The 24,076-nt window shown below is 49.9% G+C and overlaps 7 protein-coding genes across 7 annotated transcripts; 3 read left to right on the top strand and 4 right to left on the bottom strand.

Annotated features, from left to right (window-relative positions):
• Window positions 1-2,760: 2,760 nt before the first annotated feature.
• GGI43DRAFT_428855 (WD40-repeat-containing domain protein) lies at window positions 2,761-5,363 on the bottom strand (the record flags this gene model as incomplete). Its single annotated transcript, XM_083209029.1, has 8 exons — window positions 2,761-3,115; window positions 3,191-3,266; window positions 3,327-3,506; window positions 3,568-3,856; window positions 3,921-4,297; window positions 4,352-4,519; window positions 4,586-5,145; window positions 5,207-5,363. The coding sequence occupies 8 exons, from the start codon at window positions 5,361-5,363 to the stop codon at window positions 3,057-3,059; spliced, it is 1,866 nt and encodes a 621-aa protein (XP_083058615.1). The 3' UTR covers window positions 2,761-3,056.
• A 1,167-nt stretch (window positions 5,364-6,530) lies between these two features.
• GGI43DRAFT_410273 (ERMES complex Ca(2+)-binding regulatory GTPase GEM1) lies at window positions 6,531-8,971 on the top strand. Its single transcript, XM_083206608.1, has 2 exons — window positions 6,531-6,743; window positions 6,859-8,971. Exons 1-2 carry the CDS (start codon window positions 6,731-6,733, stop codon window positions 8,730-8,732), a joined length of 1,887 nt encoding a protein of 628 aa, XP_083058614.1. The 5' UTR covers window positions 6,531-6,730; the 3' UTR covers window positions 8,733-8,971.
• GGI43DRAFT_410272 (mRNA (guanine-N7)-methyltransferase) lies at window positions 8,972-10,738 on the bottom strand. The gene has a single exon (XM_083206607.1). The coding sequence runs from the start codon at window positions 10,594-10,596 to the stop codon at window positions 9,145-9,147; it is 1,452 nt and encodes a 483-aa protein (XP_083058613.1). The 5' UTR covers window positions 10,597-10,738; the 3' UTR covers window positions 8,972-9,144.
• A 259-nt stretch (window positions 10,739-10,997) lies between these two features.
• GGI43DRAFT_385731 (uncharacterized protein) lies at window positions 10,998-12,405 on the bottom strand (the record flags this gene model as incomplete). Its single annotated transcript, XM_083203699.1, has 4 exons — window positions 10,998-11,498; window positions 11,566-11,816; window positions 11,905-12,076; window positions 12,154-12,405. 4 exons carry the CDS (start codon window positions 12,403-12,405, stop codon window positions 10,998-11,000), a joined length of 1,176 nt encoding a protein of 391 aa, XP_083058612.1.
• A 2,830-nt stretch (window positions 12,406-15,235) lies between these two features.
• Window positions 15,236-18,642, top strand: GGI43DRAFT_385730 (C2H2-type zinc finger protein; the record flags this gene model as incomplete). Its single annotated transcript, XM_083203698.1, has 5 exons — window positions 15,236-15,378; window positions 15,481-15,576; window positions 15,939-17,150; window positions 17,220-18,166; window positions 18,260-18,642. 5 exons carry the CDS (start codon window positions 15,236-15,238, stop codon window positions 18,640-18,642), a joined length of 2,781 nt encoding a protein of 926 aa, XP_083058611.1.
• A 1,073-nt stretch (window positions 18,643-19,715) lies between these two features.
• Window positions 19,716-21,251, top strand: GGI43DRAFT_410254 (NAD(P)H-dependent flavin oxidoreductase). The gene is made up of 3 exons (XM_083206606.1): window positions 19,716-20,022; window positions 20,081-20,892; window positions 20,957-21,251. Exons 1-3 carry the CDS (start codon window positions 19,980-19,982, stop codon window positions 21,092-21,094), a joined length of 993 nt encoding a protein of 330 aa, XP_083058610.1. The 5' UTR covers window positions 19,716-19,979; the 3' UTR covers window positions 21,095-21,251.
• Window positions 21,252-23,645, bottom strand: GGI43DRAFT_410249 (uncharacterized protein). Its single transcript, XM_083206605.1, has 3 exons — window positions 23,483-23,645; window positions 22,111-23,310; window positions 21,252-22,044 (listed from the first exon to the last, which is right to left on the bottom strand). The coding sequence occupies exons 2-3, from the start codon at window positions 23,193-23,195 to the stop codon at window positions 21,288-21,290; spliced, it is 1,842 nt and encodes a 613-aa protein (XP_083058609.1). The 5' UTR covers window positions 23,196-23,310; window positions 23,483-23,645; the 3' UTR covers window positions 21,252-21,287.
• Between the last annotated feature and the right edge of the window lie 431 nt (window positions 23,646-24,076).

Here is a 24,076-nt window from a genome sequence, read left to right as displayed (position 1 = left end):
ATCACATATGGAGCCTGATGGATTGCGTTTTATGGAACGCTCTGCGCAGAGCTGAGCTGGATCAATAAACGGTAAAATACGTCGTACAAAGTATCGCCAGCTACACGTATCCAATAGTGCTGACCCGCTGTGGACTGGAATGCATGGACAACAGCTCTACTACACTTACTAAATGTTCACAGCCATCTTAGCTACATAAGAGTCATGAATAGCTCAAATATCGCGAAGGCTAGTATAGTATTTTATTTGATAAATGGACCCGGCATCGGACCGTCACACACACGGAATAAAAAAGCTTTTTTAATTAGGCAACCTAGCCGGCACTTTAATGTGACAAGCCGGCTACATGCTTGACGATGCAACCTCTCAAGCCGGTCTCTCAAGCCGTCTCAACCATCACCAAGACCTTGGCAGCACTGTTTCAGCTCTCTATAATATATGGAATCATGAGGCTGTGCTGCATTTCTCCCCTCACCTGATGGCCAATTGCAGGCTTACGGATAATATCTCTCACTGCCAGCTGACCCTTTCGTGAAAGATATCATATATTACTTGTACCAATGATATGCACAAACTCTATCGGCCTTGTTTGCTGGCTGCATTCTGATACACTCAGCCTCCAGCTCAGTCAGCAATCAATCTGGCTATTTATATAGCCGCAGTTATTACTGCTACTAGTGCGATCATCTATACGCCTCCAAGAGATCAGTAGCGGCCTTGGCCAAGTTTTGTCGACGCTACCAATCGTAGTGCGGCCTGCTGTCTTCTGTGGCTTGCCCTACTTTATGCCATCATACCGTCCCTCCACCCCTGGGCCTACGGTGTACTCGTAAGGCTTAGGCCTCATCATCTTGAAGATGCCCTTCATCTTAATTATACAGGTAAGCCGCCATGTAGGTCATGCTAACCTCATCGTCACATGTTGGCTGTTTCAGCTTTCCTCCCACTGCCGAAATAAACAGCATTATCTACCGACCCAATGACACCTCTTGTTTATGCATCGTGGAACGGATGCAAAAGAGCAATCAATCTATCAAAGTAACCCGTGCGCTATCAACACGCCCGCAGCCCAGCGCCATCTTATCAAAGGGAAGCGTCATGCAAAAGCTATTGATACCGGCCAACAAGCCCCATCCGTCAACCAGGGGAGGGTCCGTTAGTGGTTCCCTTCTTCGCTATGGTTATCTACTGTAGAGGGTCCAGCCTTGATACCCGCCCTGTCTAATCTGTTGATAGCATCAGTGGAACATGAGAGCGGGCCGAGCATAGGGACCCCTGCGGCGGGTAGCGCTGTCTCATCCACTTTCTCAAGAAGCGAGCTTGCAAAAAATAGCAACTCTAGCGAGCATAATAAATACTAGCGCAGAGAGATAAGGGAAAAAAAATCACTGACACGAGGCAAATTTCACCCACCGCCTCTCAGCTGATGGCACCAATAGGCCCATTATTCAAGGAAAAAATTTCCCTTTTTTTTTTCAAACCCTCCATCGTAAACGCTATACTAGTACCTACTAGAGGAACTCCTGTCCTTGATAAAGCTCCATAGTGGATTTGAGGATCTACGAATCCTAGATTGCGCCTTGAGCACGAGATATGACAGGCCCCTCCAGCTTGCAACGTTAACATTTTCAGGTCTGCCTACCGTGAAATCCCGGCTGCTCATCATGGAACACGGCGAGTGTCGGATCACAAAGGGGTCTTTCGGGAATTCTTCATTGAGTCTCGACTTTCAATACTCCTTTTGTTGGGATTCTTTACCGCGTACTCCTTGAAAGCAATAAGCCGTGATTAGTAGGGCATCTGCCATTCTCAGCCGACTCTCTCTCACTTCGTCCCGGAACCCACATGTAGCCGCCGGGGAGCAGCAAGCTCGCTTAAAGCTCCGACTCGTCGATTTTCATGCTCCCTAGACCCAGAAGCTCCAAACTGATCGGCTGGGCCAAGGGTCTCAGGTGCTTCCAATAGTCGCAGTCAACGGAGCCTACAAGTAACTTCTGCCTTTAACGGAGTAGACTTCCCGTAATTGCTCCGGCGTCTTGAGTCGGCAATTCGCCGAAATAGCCTTCTTCTATTTGGGGGTCACAATTCATAGCAAATCAAAACGGGAAATCCATTATTCTGTTTTGAGATATTAATGCTGCCTGGAGGGTGGCGCCACAGCATGGTTCGACGCCGCATCATGACATAGGCAACATATGATCAAGATTAGATGCGATAATTGCCGCCTGCCAACCAAAGGATAAATGAAAGAAGAAGGGGAAATTCTCCTACTGCTACCACACAGCGTTACATCCCAATATCACATACAACCCCACGCCTCGATTCGCCTAGCCTTCCAGAAACGGGTCTTCGTACGGCAAATCTTTAATATGGATGCAAAGCCGAAAAGCTTTCGACACCAGAGAGAGATCTTCCCACCCTCCCCCTGCTTCTCTAGTGCCCTCGGTTGACAAGCACCTTTTTTTCTAATTTTTTCACATGAGCACCTCTATGCAAAGGACGAGCTGTCTGCTTCGTATCTCCATCGCCGATACGAAGCTCGGCGGACTCTACCGACACGTGCGAGGATTCGTGCCATGTTGATAGAGTACCCGCCGCTTATCAGGCCATCGCCCTACTGGGTATTCCGAGGGACGAGGGGTTGTCTCCCGCTCGATTGCTCGGTGCTTTCGGGTCAGCATAGTAGCGATATAGTAATAGAAGCTGGGTGAGGCTTGTGAAACTGTATTTTCGTTTCATGACTTAAGATTGTGTTGGTAAGTGTTTACGTATTGCAAAAAGGTTGTCGAGGTGACTTTAAGGGATAAACCCACTTTGACATTCAAAATATACGTATCTTGAATTATTAAACAAGAAAGGCTACAAAATTAGAATTAAACAATTCCCTCCCATGCCCCAATAGCAATCAAGCTAGGAAACACCAAGCAAGAAGAGACCCTCGCTCCCTTCAAAAGTATAGCCAACGCAAAACAAAAAGAATAAAATAAAAATAAAATAAAAATAAAAAGCCCCCAAAGTGGGAAAAGCGCCATCGTAACGCCTAGTCAATCTATTCATCAAGCCCCTCCCTCATTGCCCGTTGGGACGCCTGGTCGGTTCCAGGTTCTTACGTGCCCTGCAAGGTTTCTTCCGTTAGCTCAAATCTAATAGATGCTAACAAGATCAAGATTCGCATGTGAAGGGGTCTTACCTGACTTGCAGCTTGTGATAACGGCATCCTCGGTGAAGGCTAACCAGCACGCTGGATGGTTATCAACCACGTGCGTCTGTGGCGCCATTGCGTTAGTTGAGACCGATCTTATCACTGTTGGTTGTTGGGTACTTACCAGTACAGGTGGCAGCATTGGGATTACCGCCCGCGGCTGAACGGGATGCGCAATCACATTCTCTTCCCACTCATCTTCCAAGATGGAGCCTTTACCGCCCGAATTCACCGACGTGTTGGTATCTGTTCTATGTGGAGCCGTGAATTTCGACGATACCGATCCTCGGTGGCGAGTAGGGGCCTGGGAAAGGGCAAAGCACATGTTAGCAATAGTACTAGATGTACGTATATCGATAACTCACAGCAGTCTTGGGGCGGTGCAGCATGCCCACGCTAAAATCCCAGAGACAGAGTCGTCCATCCTCTCCCACACTACCAAAGCGATAGTTTCGGTCGTCACATCGCCAGGGGTCAAACGCCAACGCAGAAACCCAAGATCGGTGACCCTGGCATCGGGCAACTAGTGCTGAGTCTGCCATTGACCAAATGGATATCAAGTCATCTTGGCCGCCAGTTAGGACATATTTGCCATCTGGTGTCCAGCAAACACATGACAGTCCCCCGTAGTACGAATGATACAAGTCCAAAAGCCTATTTACTAGTTAATATGCTAGCCCTAAAAAATACCATCTCGGGACGCCATAGATGAACTTACTCTTCTTTGAGATAGTCGATGACTCTCAATGTTCCGTCTTCGGACACAACCGCAAGATGTCGGTTATCAGGCGAAAACGAGAAAGCATTTATCCTCTGGTTCGATAGCTTCCAGGCGGCTACTGGATTAGTCTTCTGATTCTTGGAGTGCACTGACTTGTTAATCCTGATGCCATTGCCAATAGCAGATCCGTTGGATAGCTCCCCCTCGCTCCCACTGCCACTGGCAGTCAGCCCTTCCTCTTCCGGATTCAGATGACCGTCCTCCTTCTCCTTATCGTATACCACTAGTAGGCCATCCATGTGGGCTGCAAGGAACAGATTTTCGGAGCCAGGAATCCATCGTATTTCAGATACGGGTGTGTTGTTGATTATCCCCTAGTAACGTTGTCAGCAGCCTCTTCGGCCAAATTAGGTGGTAGCAATCCTTACATTTTTGTTGAGACGTGTATACCGCTGGGAAATGGGCTCCCACCAAATGATTTCGCCTGTAGAGAAACCCATAATCACATCGATATGAGAAACGCTCTTTGTCACCATATTGACATCGTGGCATAAGCAGTGAGCCTTGGTGAACAATATCTTTGTAAAGTAATCTTGCTAAAATGGACGTCAGTTTAGCCCATAACCATATGTCATGACATGCCTTGCGTAACAAAAAATTACCTTTGTCGGTGATGACATGTCCAGCCATTGAAATGCTCGGTTGATATTGGCAAAAGCAAATAGCCCATCACTCGGCCGTTCCGTCAGCTTTCGCGCCAGACTATCATTAACAATGACACGAGAGATGAAAGAAGAGTTGCTCTTAGTAACGTTATTCTTGGGCTTCTTCTTTTTATTTACGTCTTTCGATACCGTAGGCGCCAGCAGCGAATTTCCTTGGCCAAATGCGGGAGCAGAGCCGAATGTAGTTGATACAGCTGGGCCCTCGCTCGACGCCGCACGGCCATCGTCGCTACTCATGCCGCCTTCAGTCGAATATCGGCTTTCATTGGGATGTTCTTGAATACTCGACGTTCCACCACTCAATGACAGCGTTGTAGCAGAGGGGCCTCTGTAGAAGAAGGGGGCGGGTCGGGATTCCAAGCTAAGAATCGACATTTTTGTTCCAGCAGTCGCAGGCTGAGGGGTCGTAGCCAGGGGGTTCGGATTGACGACAGGCGCCTCGGACGGATGGGGTGGTGGCGTGGCCAAATTCAAGTCTTCTTTGAGCACGTATGTTCCTGTCACCGTCCTGTTAGCCGGGGATGTCACATCTGTGCTGCCGCATTGCGTTTAACCTACCCTCTCCTACCAGGAACCGATACTCGGGTCCGCTCGGGTTCGACAGTGTATTGTTGGTCTCGATCAAGGGCACAACGCCCCCGAGGCCGACGCCATAGGCGCCTGCGGGATATCGCGGAGGGGGCGGTAGAACACTGCTCTTATTAGTTGCGAACATTTCATCAGCCGCAGGCCAGGAGGCCAGGAGGCCAGTGACAGAGGGCCAATACGCACAACATGTCGGCAATCTATCGGAGTATGGTCTGTCAAAACAAAATGCAGTGTCCTTCAGAGCAACGCCCTAGGGAGATTGAGTGTGTCTCGTATCTGGTGAGGCAGCCGATGATGAAGGAGTCGCAGTCGCGCGCAAGAACGCTTGCTAATCGATTCAACGTGCGCACGTCGTAATGATGAAAGGAGCGGGGTGGACGGCGAGGCAAGCGATGTGGACGCTGGTCGCGAGGAAAGCTCGAATTCTTCACTGCTCGCAGCGGAACGGTCGACCTGAAGCACCAAGAGGAATGGATTTGAACATCGTCCAGAGGTGGATGGAATTGCGACGCCGTTGCTAGCCCGGCGCCTTTATCCGGAGAGCTGATAGACTGCTGGACTAGGACCAGGTTGGAGGAATAGCGTGTGGGGTAACGAATTATAGGCGACCAGTGATGCTCTCTGTGGGGATTTGGGCGATGCCTGTACGCTCACTGGCTGGTGCGCACATGGCACGGGCAACCACTAAACCACTAAACCCTAAGATGGCCAGAGTTCCTTTCCTGCAGCGAATCCGTCCAAAGGCTGTGCTTTTTATGGAAGCAAGCTCCGTATTTGGCTATTTTATTCCCAGTTGTCCCAGATCAGACGAAGCGATGTTATTGCTGGGCACTGTTGGGGCTTGATTGGTAGTAGCTGGATTAGGTTTGCTCGCTGGATACACGTTTGATACGGAGTGCATGTATCTTGTAAAGCTCACTGGAAATTGCCTCAAGGCAGAGCACGAAGTTGAAGAGACGCAGAGTATTGGTTAATACATAGGCAATGTACTGGCTACTGTCCACACCACCTCTACATTTGTTACTACAAGGTAGGTAGCATTAGGGGTCCTCCCAACACTTCGTGTCCTCCACTTTCTGCTGGGTATAGCAGAAACAGGCACAGGCACAGGCACTCTGCTCCAGGCGTACGTAACGTGAACACCACCACCAGCACAGCACTAACACCCAAGCGCCAAAAACAGCGTCAGGCGCTCGGCCCACAGCGCATCATGCGTCACCGCCTGCCAAATCAGCCCATCCCACGCCCAGCCAGCCCCGCGGGCAATTTAGCTGCAGCAGAGCAACCTGCAACCGCGCATGGCCTGTGACGTGGAAGCACCAGAATTCCTATCTCATCGCTGTGGCTCCACTGACAGCAGCAACTCAACTCCTGTACGGCTCTTATACGTTGACGCCTGAATTGATCGATACCCGGACCTCGTTGCTGCGAAGGATATGGCCCTGAGGTAACCCCAAACTTGGCATACCAGGCTTCGTCTATAGAGCTTGCACAATGCCGACTGCAGGTAAGTACCGAGTCAACTCACTTGTCGCAAACTATCATCTGAAGCTTCACTTGGGATTCTTGATGACCACGGGCCTTGGGCTGAGCTGAGCTGACATCGTATTTAATTCTCTCAGTGCGGATCTGCGTCTGCGGCGACGAGAGCACGGGCAAATCCAGCCTGATTGCATCTCTTGTCAAGGACCAGTTTATGACCAACAAGATCCAGCCGGTCCTCCCCCAAATCACTATTCCCCCAAGCATCGGAACGCCAGAGAATGTCACTACGACAATCGTTGATACTTCGGCCCGGCCCCAGGACCGAACTACTTTACGCAAGGAGATTCGGAAATGCAATGTTATCCTACTTGTGTATGCCGACCACTATAGCTACGAACGTGTAGCCCTATTTTGGATGCCCTACTTTCGATCGTTGGGTGTAAATGTTCCGGTTGTGCTATGCGCAAACAAATCAGACTTGGTGGGCCAGAGCAGCACATCACAGGTAGTGGAGGAGGAGATGCTACCGGTCATGTCTGAGTTTAGAGAGATCGACTCATGTATCAGGACCAGCGCGAGGGATCATCGAAACGTCAACGAAGTCTTCTTTTTATGTCAGAAAGCTGTGACCCATCCGATTGCCCCCCTCTTCGACTACAAAGAAGGCCATCTGAAGCCAGCGTGTGTTGATGCTTTAAAGCGGATATTTTACCTTTGCGACAGGAATCAAGACGGTTACCTCGATAATCAGGAAATGCGAGACTTTCAATCTCGGTGTTTTGACAAGCCTCTGACAGACGATGACCTCGACAATATCAAACTCTCCCTATCCAAAGCACTTCGTGGTGCGGACCTATCAAAAGGTATCGACCTGAGAAGCTTCTTGCAACTGAATAAGATGTACGCCGAGAAAGGCAGACATGAGACCATCTGGATCATATTGCGCAAATATCACCATACAGATAGTTTAAGCTTGGAAGAAAACTTTCTCCACCCAAAATTTGAAGTCCCAGAGTTTTGTTCGGCCGAGCTGAGTCCAGCTGGGTACCGGTTCTTTGTGGATCTATTTCTTCTCTTCGACAAAGACAACGATGGTGGCTTGAACGACGAAGAACTCGAGGCTCTATTTGCCCCCACCCCTGGACTACCACCATCTTGGTCAGACTCTGCGTTTCCATCTTCGACGGTTAGAAATGAGGGCGGATACATCACACTCCAAGGTTGGCTGGCCCAATGGAGTATGACCACATTTTTAGAGCCAAAGACGACTCTAGAGTACTTGGCCTACCTCGGTTTCGAGTCTCCTAACCCAAAAGACCCCATCACTTCAGCGCTAAAGGTTACAAAGCCGCGCAAGAGGCGGAGGCGACCCGGCCGTGTCGAAAGGAACGTCTTCCATTGTTACATTCTCGGTGCGTCAGGGGCAGGCAAATCGTCTCTCCTGGATGCTTTTCTAAACCGCACGTTTGATGGCTTATACCATCCTACAATCAAACCTCGCCGAGCGGTCAATAGCGTGGAGCTCCCTGGCGGAAAGCAAGTATACCTCATTTTTGAGGAGCTGGGTGAGCTAGAACCGGCTATCCTAGAAAATCAAGCGAAATTGGACGCCTGTGACCTTCTATGCTATGCATACGATTCGTCTGATCCCGATTCGTTTTCCCACATTGTGGATATACGGAAAAAGCACCCACAGCTGGACGAGCTGCCATCTGTGTATACTGCCCTCAAGGCAGATAGGGACAAGACCATGCAGCGAAGCGAGCTTCAGCCGGATCAATACACGTCGTCGCTCAACATGAGCTCTCCTTTGCACGTCAGCGTTACATGGAATAGCATCAGTGAGCTTTTCGTCGCTCTTGCAGAGGCAGCAGCAAACCCTAGCACTGCTTTCCCAAAGAGTGATGACGACATGATTGATCGGACAAGCCTGTATCTTACTCTGGGCGCAACGGCGTGTGCGGCGATAGCAGCAGTCATGATTTGGAGACGATCTACAAACGCCATGTAGGATGTCGCAGCAAAGATTGTCACAACGAAGCAATGACTATTCTACTTCCTCCACATTCATAATCCCTTTTGGTGTTTTGTATGTCGTTTGTAACAGCGTGCTTGATGGTTTCAGGAAGATGAGTTGTTTGGTAATATCTACGTGTGGGGAGGGCGTTCCGTCTTAAGGGGGGTTTCCAGGGAGATTAAGCGAAAAGGATAGATTGGAGCGTATGATACCCGGTTTACATATTTAGTGGGTTTATTGAATATATAATTATTGAATGTTTGATTTGGTAAAAACAAAAGCTCGTGATTCTTGAAATAGCATGTAAGTCGTTCGTGCCAAAAAAGAAGCAAAAGCAAAGATAAAACTCATTAGCTCTACGGCATTAAAAGATGAATAGATCCGAACGTTGAAGCAAAATCCGCAATTATACCTTGTAAAAGCAGAATCCAATGTAAAAGCTGGCCGCCTCCATCTCTTCGTCCGAGACCAGCAGCCTGCCACCACCTCTCTCACGGACGCCCATCCTCTCGCTCAGGGGCCCAAGTTCTGGGTCATCCTTCTCCGTCTCCCAAATCTCGGAGAAAGACTTGTGGAACTGCAATTCCAGGTTGAAGTCTTCGGCCAGCGCACGGAAGGCCTCCCAGGGAACGACATACTCGGGCACTTCCTCGACAGCCTCATCGAGGAAGAAGTTGTACTTCCAGCCAAACGCAGGACGGAAGATGCCGTCTTCGGGGGTCTTACCCGGAAAACGTACACGGTAGATCGAGTTCCCCCATTCAGCTGTCGGTTCAGCTTCGCCCTCTTCGACCTCACCGTCCTCTGGCTCTGCTGGAGGTGGTGTGGATGTGGGAGTGGTGGATTCTTCGCCGTTTCCCTTCTTTTCGTCCTCTTTGGCTTTTCTCTTGGCAGCTAATTGAGCATTGAAAGTGCGGACGCGCTCGCCGAGCACATCGGAGTTGGGAATGCAGCCGATGAAGCGGCCGCCCTTCTTGAGTGCGCCAGCGACGTTGCGAAGCATGGTGCGGGCATGCTTTTCAGATTCGAAAGCGTAGTGCATGCAAAACATCATGCTCACGACGTCGAAGCCGCGGCGGTTCATGGTAGATGGGTCAAAGCCGACCTGGCGGATGATTTCCACGTCTTCGATGCTTTCTGAGTAGCAATCCTTGACATGGAACCGCGCGTCAAATAGACGAGGCGGTGGTCTGTGATTGAATCGTCCGCCGCGGCCACCTCGGCCTCCACGAGAGCCCATCTGTCGATATCGATCTCTTGCTTGCTCGATACTGACATTGGCAGGGTCCAGGCCGACGTAGAGCTGAATGGGCTGTGGTGCCTGCTGCCACTTACTAAGGTCGCCGCCCTTTCCACAGCCAATATCAAGAACGAGAAGCTCTTTACCGCTGGAGCGGCCAGCCTCTCGAGAGCCAGGGTCGTGGTCCTCGTCGGGCGAGTAACGCTGGATGATGCAGCTCTTGACCCAGTTGTTGAAGACGCGCAGGCCCTTGATCTTACTCTCGCGGGTGCGCCAATCGCGTCCTCTCTGGGGCACGCTGTTGTAGTGCTCTCTGACGACATCGTTGATGCCTCGTACTTTGTTTACTTCGGCGGCGTGGGCGGCTTCTGCGGCCTGACGATCGCGTTCGAGCTGGCGCTGGCGGATGGCCTCTCGCTCGGCCTCGGAGAAGCGGGCTCGCGCTCCAGGGCGCTTCAGCTTTCTGGGCTGCTCGGATGGAGATATGGCACGTCGCTTAGGTGCTTGGAGGGAGTTGGCGTTGTATGGCTGAGGCAGATCGTCTTGCATGTCGTCTTCAGCTTGTCGCTTGTATGGTCTCCTCGGAGGAGGGGAGTCGGGATCAGAGTGTCGGCCCATTGCGAGATGCAAATGGAATTGAATTGAGTCGAGCTGATATATGGGTTTTAATGACTTTTTCTGGTAGTAATTCGGTTTGAATAGGTTGCAAAAGAAGGTTTTTGTGGTTGATGAAGCAAATTTTAGTTGTAGTTCGCTGAGTGGATGGAGAAAGTTGGAGTGCCTTTGAAAGCTCAAGCACCTAAAGTTTGATAAGGCCGTGCTAGCAGTGGGAACTTAGGTAGTGCTTCTATCACCTGCGTTCTAGCTACGGTATTAACTCTCACACCTTGGACTTCACCCAACGCCACATAAAATTTATCGAAATTATCTGAAATTTGGCCTATTGCTAGTTAATTCGGATTGAAAAAAAAGCCGCCCGTTCTAATCTAAGTGGTTAAACTAACCGTCTCATTATGAGTCTACACGACCAGAGTTGTTATGATACTACCCGGCAGGCGAGCAGAGGCATTCACGTATAAACCTCGATCAAGGAGATCCTCCCATTCGCGGATTGTTCTGGCCCCAGTATTCTGCAATTGTCTCATAGTCATATCGCGGCACAGGCTCTCCCTTCTCATTACCTGTGACCCATCGTCATATCGTTCCAACCGTAACGAGGTGGCAATAATAAGGCGCGATGTGGGCGACATTGCATTGGTAATATTTACCAAAATCTCTTTGACATCATCGTCTGGTAGATTCTCAAGTGTTCCTGCTAGAAGATATACTGCAGCTGAATGAGTGACTTGCTCATCGCGGAAGTCGTGGGAGAAGAAATCGATTTGTGCCAAGAGACCTGGATTTCTCATGGTGACAAATTCTTTCAAAGCGTTCAGTTTATCTTGGGGGCCTTGAACTTGGAATTGAAGATGGGGAAATAGTTTAGCCAGCTCCCATGAGCATGAGCTACACGAACCGAGCTATAGAAGCATGCGTCAGCGAGAAGTCATCCGCATGATTTTAAACAGCCTAAAGATAAACATTTACATCTACAACAAGCGAATCTCTTGGTAGACTTGCCCAGTCGAATCCGTGAATAATGTCGGCGGAGAAGACAGTCTGTTTGCTGGGCTCACTGCCAAGAAGCTTCATCAGGCTATTGTATCCCTCATCTTGGTTGTATTCAGTCAGATATTGAGGAAAGGTCAAGTCATTGTTGAGAGATATGTTGCGAGCGGTCTCATCGGAATCTTCTGAGTTAGGCCAACGAGTTGTTGCGCCCTCCATTTTTGCTACAGCTGGCATGACGACGTCGCAAAAAAAGGGGATCATGAGCGAATGCCCTCGAGAGCGTATTATGCTGCACATAATCGTCTTCGAGTTCACAAAAAATAAAGCTAGCCGTAGCAATTTTAAGCATCCGCTTGAGCTCATGGACGGGCACATTCGCAGACTCTGCCAACGTATCGTAGTCAATCCCATCAACCTCTTCCTCTTCGGGAATGTGATCAAAGATTTTGAAGTGGAACAGCCATTTAAGGGCCATCATGGTTTGAGACTAAGAACGCATAATTAGCATGCTGTCATGGCAATTCTTACAAGTCTCAATTGTTAAGATGATTTCTCTTTTCTTACATAAGTTATTGCAATTGATGGGATCTTGGATGGACCTGCTGCCAACTGAAGTAGCTCAAATGCCGAGTCTATGATCTTATCTCTGGCATTAAGGATAGAGTGCGGAATTTGATGGGATAGGACTGGAGTATTGGTCTCAAAGCCGACAGATGGTAGCGACGTTCCAGATTGGCGACTATATTCTTCCCAAATTCCAACTTGCCGCTTGATATCTTCAGCAAGACGGCCCATCTCCGAGTTGCGGGAGCCCATGGCGGATAAAGATATGTAGATGCAGAAATGAGAAGTTGAGAGAATGAGAATGAGATTAATTCAACAAAGCGGCGGAGAAAGAGAAGAGAAAGAGAAGAAGATGTCCACTCAGTGTATTGTCAACAGCTGTTTATATTATGTCAAGCTAGCTATAAGAATCAGATATGAGTAAGTATTTATCACAGCAATCTCATTCTCTTTAGCACCTAATCTGAGGCAAAAGTGAGAAAGGCTCACTTCATGTTCACCCATCTGCCATCCAGACCCGCTTTCGCGAGAAATTCTTCGGCATGTCTTTTGATATTTCCCTTGCACTTCAGATTGATATCAACGCTATAGAGTAGTAAATGAGTTTGTAAGGTGCTCGGATTATATATTGAGATATCGCCTCCGCACATAGCCTCTCTTCAATATCAAAAGGCAGTAACTCGCGCCGTTTTGCTACAATCCATTCACGAATGTCTCACTCTTGGTCCAGATGCACAATGAATAAAGAGCTGCATATCATTTACAACAATGGTCGCTTCGTTGAGTATGGAGTATCGAAACAATTTTGCTGCTAGCATCTTAGTTACGATACACACTAGGAAACACCACGGTCAATTACTAGCATATGTTTTACGTCATGCCAGTGCGTTACCCAAATGGGATAAAATAATGAGCCCTAATTTAGCGTTGTCAAATTAGGCTTGATGAGTTGGAGAAGAACATTGAGCAGCGAAGTCGCCAATTCGCTAACAGTCCTTTTTGCTTGTGGTTTTCCGAGAATGCTAATTAATACCACATGCATCTCTAGGGTACTCCACAGGGGAGAAGACGTGTAAAAAGGCTTTTAGCTGCATGTCATGTGCAATCCTCGTACGAATTGATGCTTATCTAATCGGCTGATGTCGGATAGACGAGGCAGAAGTTGGATTGCGCCAGAAAATATCCCGTAACCAGGGCCAAAAATGTGCCGACCAAATGCCCAGCACGAGCACCCAGCACCAAGCACATGTGCATGATCCGGGTTTGCATGAGCAGCAAAGCCCGCGATCCAATACCGAGCGATGCTGGTCTCCCCGTGGGGTACATCGTCCCAGGCTACATGCCCCGTATCCACCAACTCCAAGTTCGGGCACTACCCCCACAAGGAACACAACACGGACCACCACTGAACAACATCCCATTACAGAGCTGCGAGGTACATGTACTGTAGGGCATTGATGTCTTCAGTGGAGAGAAGACTGGGCGCTGGGGGCATTGGGGAGGACAAACTAGGCGGGAAGGCTAGAAAAGGGAAAACCAAAAGGAAACGAAAAGGATGAAGCAAAAAGCCCCAAATCAATAGCTCGAGCCGTCTCCAAGACCAAGGATGGAGGGCGGCTTGCACTATAGCGCACATGTACTTGTACGACGGCGACAACGGCGCTGCGGCTACCTCCTCACGCTGGCTCTCGCGCGCAACAACGAGATTGCCAGCAGCCGTGTACGCGCTGCAGGCTCCCTGCTATTGGATCGCGCCACTGGCCTCGCCATGCCACAGTGGGCCGGGCTGGACGCCTTTCAAGGCTCGAGATCTCAGGCTTGCCGAGGCCGGCTTAGCACGCGCACCACGAAAACGGTGAACTCGGCTCAAGCGCGAGCGGCCAGGAGGTGCTGCGTATTCATGTGTCATGGCCGGTACTGTGGCTTCTGCTGGAGTTTTCCCACTGCTGGCCGCACAAGTACTGGTACCTGCACAAGCAGCACCTTTGCCTCGTCTGCTTCTCCCCCGCCTCTCTCCGCCTTTTAGCTCGCCTGGGGCCTTTTTGGCTTTGTCTTTTTGGCTGCTTCTCCAGCCCAGCCCACACTCCCCCTCAGCTTTTCCCCGCTTGACACAACCCTGTACCTTGTAGCATCCCGTATCCCGAGACACTGAAAGCTCAGCCGGGCCAGATGAGCTTCTCTCTGCCATCCCATCCGTCATTCAAGCCAATCTCGAGCATGAGAATTGGCATTAGTGCTGGCATTGACTGTGCTATCGCTCGTTTCCCGCTGGCCAAGAGCACGTCCTGATCAGGTATAAGCTGTCGATCTTGAGGCGATATCCAGGCGACGTCCGGCCTGGTCTTATTTTTTTTTTCTTTCAACTCCAACCCCAACGGATGGCGGCACGCGACTGACCGGTTCCAAGCGCAACGCCTTCAACTGGTCCTTTCCCCCGATACGACGCAGTACTTCGAGTCGCCTCCAAATCGGGAGAGCTCTGGCCCTGTGCCGTCTCCACGTTATAGCCGCCATCTGAGCTGGGGCCCTGGTTTATCCTGACGGACTTCCATCGCTCTGCCTCGCCGGATTCTGTATCGTCTGTGCTCCGTCACATCTCGTCTCGCCATCAGCCTTTGCCAACGCGGACAAGCATCCTGCGCCTAGGACATCCGCTGCCAGCCGAATCTGCTGAGCTCGCTCTTGTCTGATGAGACAGAGCCTCAACAACGAGGCTTGATTGGGCTGTCCTCCTCAGCTTCTCCTCAGCCGGTTACATAGTCGGTCACTTACGTCTAAGCGACTCACTGCATTTGCAGACCGAGTGCTAGCCTGTCCAACCCCACACTGCTGCTTCCTCTAGGCCTTGTGTCTCGTCTCTCTCTCTTCCTTTTCTCCTGGTCTTGAAAGCCGGGTCTTGTTGGAGCTCTGATTGTTTATCCAACTGCCGTCTTCTGATCGAAGTTTTCCCCCACACCATCCAATCCACCCCCAAATCTGTATAGCCTGGCAGTCCTATCCTGTCCTGTTACTTTCGCTGCTACTCCATTCCTTGACACTATCTTATACTCGTACGACCTGTCGCTATCCCCTATCTCTCGTAATGCTTGCCCTCCAGACCCTCGAGGGGCCGTCTGCTCTTCCACCGCCAGACCAATCCAGCGCCCTTGCCCTCGCCGATATGGGTGAGAACCGCAACCAGAAGCCCAAGACATTGCCTTGCAAGTACTGTAGCAAGCGATTCAGGTCAGTCTAGCCCGCTCCGCACCGCTTCCCCCATCTTGTGCTTGTCCGACTCTGCTGTTTCGTGCCGTGTTGCTCACATGGTCTCTTTTCTTCAAACTACAGACGCGTTGAACATGTTCAAAGACATGAGAGGACACATACCAAAGAGAAGCCCTTCGCCTGCGGCTGGGATCGTTGTGGGAAGACCTTTGGACGACGGTAAGCTGCTTCTCATCAACTCACTCCCCAATGCCATCCTGATCTCTTCCCCCTCCTCACACGATGGATACTTGCCTCTGGTGCGGCTCGGTATGATGTGATGCGAGGCGATGGCATGTGGTGCTTGTACCCATAGCAGTACCCGCGCCTCCTCACTGCATTACATATTCCCCCTTTCCCCTCATCTGGCATATCGCCTTCTAGCTTTTACCTAAGCTTCAAGCCTAAGCTTCAACATTTTCTGCCTTTCTTTTCACTTTGATCCACTCTCTACCTCTCGCTTCATTGCTGCACTTATACGATCCCCTCTTTTATAACTCACCCTCCTTGCGTTTAGTTATACTTACTTACATGGACATCAGTGATCTCCTCGTCCGGCACGAGAAACTTGTTCACCTAAATGAAGGCCATAAAGATGCCTCCCGACCAAGGAAGCTCTCTGGGGCCTCTATGCACAAGCCATCTCTTTCAGATAGCCATGTTGAGCTCGATGTCATGGGGATTCACCGGCTGAGGCCACCTCCACCACCTCCGCCGGCTACTGCCACGCTGCTGCCTCCACAACCATCGCCGCCTCAGCAACATCAGACACAGGCACCTCCGCCACCATTTCACCATGAGCCTATGAATTCAAATACTGGAGGCCACCTTGTTCAACAGGATTCCCAAGCGGCAGCAAGAACAGCGGCATGCAACTTGGATCTCCTTTCTGATGCGGCGCTTGCCAGCGAAGTAAATACTATGCAGCCTATGTTGAACAACATGCCCCAGCCGCCTCCCACGCATGCAAGAGTCAAGAGTTATCCAGATAATATGGAAGGGTATGCGGAGCGCGCACGAGTAGAAGCGCCGATTCTCACCGCTGGATTTGCCCCTCAGCCTCCACAGCCGTCCTATGATGACTACAACCTGTTCCTTGACGACTACACAACACCCCAGCATTTCCTCCCCCCACACTTTGAGCCTGATCAGCAGATGAATTTTTTCGCTCGCTCTCCTGCAGCATTTCAGCGGGGCAATTCAAAGCCTAGTTCACAACTTCCCTCTCGCTTTGGGTCTCTTGCCCCCGATGTTCAAGAGCCTGGGTCTCGAATACACGAAGAGGTATCTCGATCTCCTCTTCGTATCTCCGTGGTTGACCACACTGCTATCAAGAATCGTTTGGAAGAATTCTCCTCCGTCCTGCCGGCTGATTTTGTTTTTCCTTCTCGACATACCCTGACCCGTTTTTTGGATGGATATATCGGCGGTTTTCATGAACAGATCCCCTTTTTGCATTTGCCAACGCTGTCTCCCACAGAGCTCGCCCCGGAGCTACTTCTCGCAATTTTAGCTGTTGGTGCCCAATACAGATTCGAGAGCAAGAGGGGATATGCCCTGTGGTATGCTGCCAAGGCAGTCTCCATGGAACAGATACGGAGGAGACACAGCTCAGAAATCCATGCGCTTTTACCAAACGCATCGTCTTATAGCCCTCACTCAACGCGTCCCTCTCCTAGTACTAGTTACAGGCATTCTTTTGCTTCAGCTCAGTCGGAGAGACCGATAACCCAGGATACACACCGGGAACCTTAGTAAGTAAACAATCTTATACATCGATAGCCTGGTACGAGCGTAACTAACGCATAGTTTTTCAATTACAGTTCTCCAAATACGCCGCAGTCTCGGCTGGAAACCATCCAAGCCGTCTTGCTTCTCTTCTCGTTGGGTCTCTGGGGAGCCAAGACAATCTTGAATGAAGCACTGTCTCTGCAGAGCACCTTGGCTATCCTGATTCGAGAGGAGGGTCTTACGGAGGACATAAGCCAAGCGAGTGTCACGGATTGGGAGTCTTGGATCAGACGCGAAGGGGCGACTAGAACCAAGCTCATTGCGTATTCTTTCTTCAACCTTTGCAGCATTGCATATGATCTGCCACCTCTTTTGGTTACATCAGAACTCAAGCTCTCTTTGCCTCTTCCTGCCAGACTTTGGAGAGCAGAGACTGCCTGGCAATGGCAAGAGCTGCGACAGTCGACGCCATTAGTTGAAATTACGGTTCATGAGGCTATTGCTCGGTTATTTGGACGAACTAACCAGGGGTTGCCAAATCATCTATCATCGCTGGGATTTTATGTCCTCATCCACGCACTGATTCAGCACATCTATTTTTTGAAGCAGACTTCGCTGGCTGCCGGGCTACCATTTGAGACCCAGCGCACTTTGAAGGTAGAGGATGTGGATGAGGTCACTGGAGCGCTGCGAGCGTGGCATAACACCGTTGAGCAGCATCACTACCTGCTTGCCACAGGCTCGGGGCCCTTTGCCAGCACCGACTTTGCCCCTGGTGGCTTATTGGCCTACAACGCGACAGCGCTGTTGCGCCTTGCGTATATTCGCCTGTACACTGATACCCCTCTAAGCAGAGAGCTGCAGTCAAGGGATTCGATGCTGATGGCATCGGCTATGATTTCCACTCCGATGGTTGTGCGTAGTGTGCGACTTCATGGGGCAGTGTTTCAAGCCGTTCATGCATTGTCTATGCTGGTCAAGGCTGGAGTTAATTATGTCGCGAGGACAAAGTCAACAGAATGGAGCATCCAGCATTCATGTGAGTTATATATACTTCCCCACAAACCTTATGTCGTTGCTCTGTGATTATGATGCTATGGAAGCACAAGATGGCTAACCGACAATTGTACAGTATGTAATTTTGAGTGCGCTCTACTTCTTGCCAAGTGGCTCTTGACCTTGGCGTCACTCACACCGTCTGATGCTCCAATTACTCTCGACGAGAAGAACCTCTTGGAGACAGTGAGCAAAATGCTTGACGAGACTGAATTCGCCGTCCCAGTTGATCCATCTCTGGCTGGAATGAACGCCAACCCGCAGATGGAAGCAACAACAGGCCCCATGAAGCTGAGACAGCTAGCAAGTGCAGTGGTGCGCCTCTGGGCTGAGACGTTCAAGGGCACTCACATCTTTGATATGATCAAGACGATGGGTGCCAGCTTGGATGGATATGCTGACTTGGTGGATAAGCCAAGAGATCGCGTGTCTTTGGCGTCAAATGCGAATATGAATTGAAGGAAGCTAAAAGATGAAGTCAGATTCGCTGGACAGATTTTGATTAGAGATGCATGGAATATGGGGGACTACAGGTCGTCTTAACTGCAAACGACCGGCGTTATTTGAGCACACAGGATACAATGCTGGAGTAAATAGCATACCAGCAGCAAGAAATGGCTTGCAGTAAATGGGTAAACGGGACACGAAACGGGAAAAATTGTGAATAGGGTATGTTTATTTTCTTTGGTCACACTACGGTATGACATGATTTGGAGAAGTGTTTGGTTGGACAACTGCGGTAACTTGAGAGGGAGCATTTGGATATCGGGTACGGATGACGGGATTTGTGTATTTGCAACAGACAGCTTGCTAGGAACGAATTATCAGAATACCCCTCTTCTACACTGCATCCAGATGGCATATCGTGTCATCAAAGCTGATTGTATGAGGTGATTGTAGCGGCATTTCGAGGATGGCTTATACTAGCTCTCTTCAATATTAACTCGGTTATTGAGGAGCCGGGAAAAGATGATAAGTGCCAACACCTATTTAGTCTTAAGCCTCCATCTAAGCATCGAATTCAATGAGCAGCAGCAGTACGATTAAGGATGCTAATACCGGATGGATTATAAAGCGTCAAGTGAGAAGCAACCGAGGGGAAATAAAACCCGAGGTGAGGGACGAAAGACCCGCGATATGGCAGCTCGCACTCGCTAATTTTGCTGATTTTGGATTACTCATTCCCCAGAAAATAAGGTAGCGCTATCACTAATACTGCTATTGCTCCTATAAGTTAGTGCTGGACTGAGGGTTCTTGGAGGAAGTTATAGCATTGACGTGAGGACACTTGGATAGCAAAGTAAATAGATTAGAAATACCAGGTAATATTAGATGTTCTTCAATTATGAGTCCTAGAGACTTTTTGATAATCTCAATGGAGGATCCTAATTATTGAAATAGCAACAGCAGAGTATTTCTATATGCCCTTCGTATTGCTCTAATATCATGTGAAGAAAAGGGCGGCTGCGGGGCCGAGCCAATGCAAGGGAGCCGATTTAATATGGGGAACTTGGGGAACAAAAGTTGCCTCGGCACAAGCTTATTTGTTCGGGAGACGGCAACGTCTGTTTCTCTGAATGCGTCCAGGGCTTATGGTGAGCTGACCTGACCTTTAACTGTCTTTTGATTCCCCAGATTTTTGTCCTTCTTCTTTTCTCTTCTTTTTCTCTTATATATACCATATACACTATTAAATTTGCGGGCGATAGACATACAGCGGCCATAATAGAAAAGGTTGCGATATAGAATACAAGCAACACCATCACAGCTAGCATCCCGCGATCGTCACCCTCACAATGCCTTTCAACACAGAGCTCACGCGCCGTCTGGGCATTCGCGGTATGCTTTCCCACACTACAGCGTCTAATTCATCAATCAACTAACCGTCTATCTGCAGTCCCCGTCGTCCAAGGCGGCATGATGCACATCGGCACCGCAGACCTCGCCGCAGCCGTCTCCAACGCCGGCGGTCTGGGCATCATCACCGCTCTCATCTTCACCACCCCCGAAGCCCTCCGCGCCGAGATCCAGCGCTGCCGCACCCTCACCAAGAACCCCTTCGCCGTCAACCTGACGCTGCTCCCCTCCATGCTCCCGCCCGACTACCCCGCCTACGCGCAGGCCATCATCGACGAGGGCGTCAAGGTTGTCGAGACCGCCGGAAACTCCCCCGGCCCCGTCATCCGCCAGCTCAAGGCCGCCGGCATCATCATCCTGCACAAGTGCACCACCATCCGCCACGCCCAGAGCGCCGTCAAGCTCGGCGTCGACTTCCTCAGCATCGACGGCTTCGAGTGTGCGGGCCACGTTGGCGAGAGCGATATTACAAACTTTATCCTGCTGAGCCGCGCGCGACAGTCGCTCAAGACGCCCTTCATCGCGTCGGGTGGTTTTGCAGACGGTCAGGGTCTGGCTGCGGCGCTGGTGCTGGGTGCTTGCGGTGTCAACATGGGCACACGCTTCATGTGCACGATCGAGGCGCCTATTCACCAGAACATCAAGGAGGCGATTGTCAAGGCGCAGGAGACGGATACGACGCTGCTGCTGAGACGGTGGACCAACACCACTAGACTGTTCAAGAACAAGGTTGCGCTGGATGCGCTCAAGATTGAGAAGGAGAGCAAGACGGGCGAGTTTACGGAGGTGGCGCCGTATGTGAGCGGCAAGAGGGGCAAGGAGGTGTTTGTTAATGGAGACCCAGAATTTGGCGTAAGTTTTACTTTCAGAATACCTTTTAATTGTGATATTTTGCTAACTAAAGGCGTGTGAATAGGTCTGGACAACCGGTCAGGTCATTGGGTTGATTCACGATATCCCCACGTGCGGTGCGTTGGTGGCTCGCATCGAGAAGGAGGCCGAGAGCTCTCTGCGGGAGAAGCTGGCTTTGATTGTGCCGGACACTAAGCTATAAAAAAAAAGGATCTGTGGATATGAAATGTGCTTCTTAAACTTTGCGGAATGAAACGGTACCCAATTTAACTCCTTGTATTATGAAATCATATCTATACATCTCTGTATGGTCTTAATGCGATTAAATCATGAAACTTTTAAGATGAAAATAAAAAAAGCACCTTGTGTCGTAAAATCGTGAGAAAACGTCCCCATCAACTTCTACCTCTTCTACTAGCCACCAACGCCGGGTCCAATCGCCGTCCTTCTTCTCTCTTGAACGGCTCTGCTTCTTCAGATCCCGACTCTGGAATCCTCCATCGCTCATAGTAATACAGCTCGGGCATCCTCGTCTGTGTTTGTTCCTCCAACTGCGACTCTCCATCGCGTAGCCCGACTCCCGTCTCCATTAGCGAAACTCTTCCCTCAGGGTCGCTGGCCTGCCATCCTTCTGGAGCCGACCTTTGGGAGAGTACAGCTCCGGAATATACATCCTCGCCAAGGGCATATGTTGCCTCCACGAGAGCTCCCCTGACGCCGCAGTAGAAGGAGGTTGATAAGTCGGATGCTTTGGCCAGACAGTGAACTCGGTCCATGGAGGCGCTGTAGATGTGAATGACTGCATCTGGCCGCCAGGTGTCCTGCTTTGATAGATGGTGCCATGTACATGTTTGGCCCCACGAGGGATTGCAAGTCTCTGTCGACTGGATTTGCAGACCATTAGTTTCGCCAATATCGCTAAACTGATAAGGTCGTCCAGGAGTAGGAGCATCCGCAGAACAAGACATGGCATTGGTGTGGTAGTACGACTTTGGAAATCGAAAGTCGAAGAATCGAATATCGGGACTGCAGTTGTTGCCTGCCACAAAGCGTTCAGATCCATATACCAGCATTGAGCTACTGGCTTGGTATGGTTGGAAGCCATCACGATACAGGACGTCGTGACCCAAGGGAGATCGCAAATCAGAGAGTCTGTTATCGTATTAGCAAACCAGCTGCTTGAATATTTGGAGGGCAGATTTTAGCCTCTCGTCTTACCTATGGCTTCCGTCATCCCAAGCACTGAGCAGCAGATTCTCATTCATCTTGGGAACCGGTTGCATGGAACGCACTGTCGTCTTCTCCGTGGAATCCCCTGAGGCATTCTCCTTTGCCACATCGAGCATTTCAATTCCCGTAGGTCGAACCTTGGCCCATCTCAAGGGGTTGCTGCAGCCACCAAGTCCACAAGCTACCACATCCTGGCTCATGAACTTGACGCTACGCAAGAGCGATATCTCATCCGCTGCACTATCTTTCGACACATCATAAAATAGCATAGGCTTGAGCATTGCCTCTTCACTGTCGGAAAGGTTATACAGTGTCAAGACTGAGCTTCTGCAGCTTGCCAGAAGCTGACTATCAGGCTGCCATTCAGTCCACGAAACCGCCCTCTGACCGGGAGACCTTCGTGTTGTGGGTGGTTTCGACTCATTTGCGTCGTGCGTGGGTGTAAATTTTTGAGATGCATCTGACAAAGTCTCATCTCTAGCAGATAAGAGCTGAAGATCTCCGGTGGCTCTTCCGACAACCACCTCGGGGAACTGTTGGCGTTGAATGATGCTTATCGCCGTCACATCGCCCGTTCCAGCCGCATAGCCTGTGTCACGACCTGCCAGCTTGCTCCAGCCGTCCTTGCCTTTTGCACTCGTATCCTTTCGTCGAAATACCAAATTCTCTCCTGCACCATATACTAGCATCTCCTCTTGCGTTGATGAGACCGTTGTAGCATCCATAACAGAGTGAAAGTTCACCGACTGTCTGCTCCTCGCAAACTCCCTCCTCTTAGGTCGCGCCGGTGATTTTTCTCCGTAAACTGTGAAAGTGATACCACGGCTGTCCCAGCACCGGTCCAGATACGTCAAGCGGTCTGCAACGGCATTCCACCCCGTCAAGGTTCCCGGCGCAACGTCGATGGATGGGAATTTGGTTCTCACAAAGCTACGCCATCCGCTCTGGTTGATGACGGTATGAGCATGCTTCGATACGGCCCCCAGATGGGCCACATCTCGAGCCGTATCAAGATGCTGGGCGATGTCGAGAATGAGATCGCCGGGAAGACTTCCCAGCGATGCCATATTCATTATGATTACTGTTTTCAAGTCGAATTCATAGAGTTTTATGCGTCTTTGTAAATGCAAAAAAGCAAGAAGAAGAGAGAAAGAAAAATGATGCCCTCAGCTCGATTTATCTATTCATCTTTATCGCAGTTCCTTTCTCATCAGCATCAAGTCCTATTATTGTCTCCATACGTACAAAAAGTACGTACATGCCTGGCAGAGCCTTCACGCGATGGATGATTCATCCGCTAAAACTTACTAAACTTGATACAGTGGCGCAGGCAGGATATATTGCAAACAGAATGACTCACACTCAGGCCCAAGCCTCTTTATTCACTCTAGAAACAGATGAGAAAAAAAAAAAAAAGCCTAGTCAAAACTTCTACCGAGATTAGTTTTGTAAGGAGAGAGGTGGAATAAGAGAGATGCGAGGAGATGGATGACATTCTCGATAGCGTGACAAGGTTGAAGAATTGATGCTTGTATGCGTCATTAGCGTCTTTAGCGGGTCGATTCGGTAGATGCACTACACCGCCTAAAAAGACCCATTTCGACTTACAGGAGAATCTTCACAGCAACAAGCCAGCCAGCATATTGGATCAGGTGTCTTTCGCTGGAAATGTTGGAGAGTCATGCAATATTATTACTCCATACAATTAGGTATAATAAATCTCTCATTCAAGACTAATGGCGTGTATATATATATACTCCTCTTACCGCACCTCTCCTCTTACCAAACATCAAAATCTATCCTCGCCAGCCTTATGCAGAGATATGCTAGAAACAAGACAAGACACCTCCTGTGTAATATGATTGTCTGCTTTAAACCTCCCGTCCTTTCTATCACTCCCTTAATCAGAAAATGAAGACCACCTCTGCCTATACCGTATCCAACGCCAATTGAA

Source organism: Trichoderma evansii (genome assembly GCF_050947405.1).
Source record: "Trichoderma evansii strain SZMC 28006 chromosome Unknown GGI43scaffold_16, whole genome shotgun sequence".
NCBI classification, from domain to species: domain Eukaryota; kingdom Fungi; phylum Ascomycota; class Sordariomycetes; order Hypocreales; family Hypocreaceae; genus Trichoderma; species Trichoderma evansii.
This window is presented reverse-complemented; position numbering and strand designations above follow the sequence as displayed.

Excerpts from the sequence above, each read along its gene's own strand:
- GGI43DRAFT_410272 (XM_083206607.1), bottom strand. The coding sequence starts at position 10,596 with ATGGGCCGACACTCTGATCCCGACTCCCCTCCTCCGAGGAGACCATAC.
- GGI43DRAFT_410254 (XM_083206606.1), top strand. The coding sequence starts at position 19,980 with ATGCCTTTCAACACAGAGCTCACGCGCCGTCTGGGCATTCGCG. Across the intron at positions 20,023-20,080 it reads GCGCCGTCTGGGCATTCGCG|TCCCCGTCGTCCAAGGCGGC; the intron begins GTATGCTTTCCC and ends GTCTATCTGCAG. Across the intron at positions 20,893-20,956 it reads ATGGAGACCCAGAATTTGGC|GTCTGGACAACCGGTCAGGT; the intron begins GTAAGTTTTACT and ends GCGTGTGAATAG.
- GGI43DRAFT_410249 (XM_083206605.1), bottom strand. The coding sequence starts at position 23,195 with ATGAATATGGCATCGCTGGGAAGTCTTCCCGGCGATCTCATTCTCGAC. Across the intron at positions 22,045-22,110 it reads TGGGATGACGGAAGCCATAG|ACTCTCTGATTTGCGATCTC; the intron begins GTAAGACGAGAG and ends ATACGATAACAG.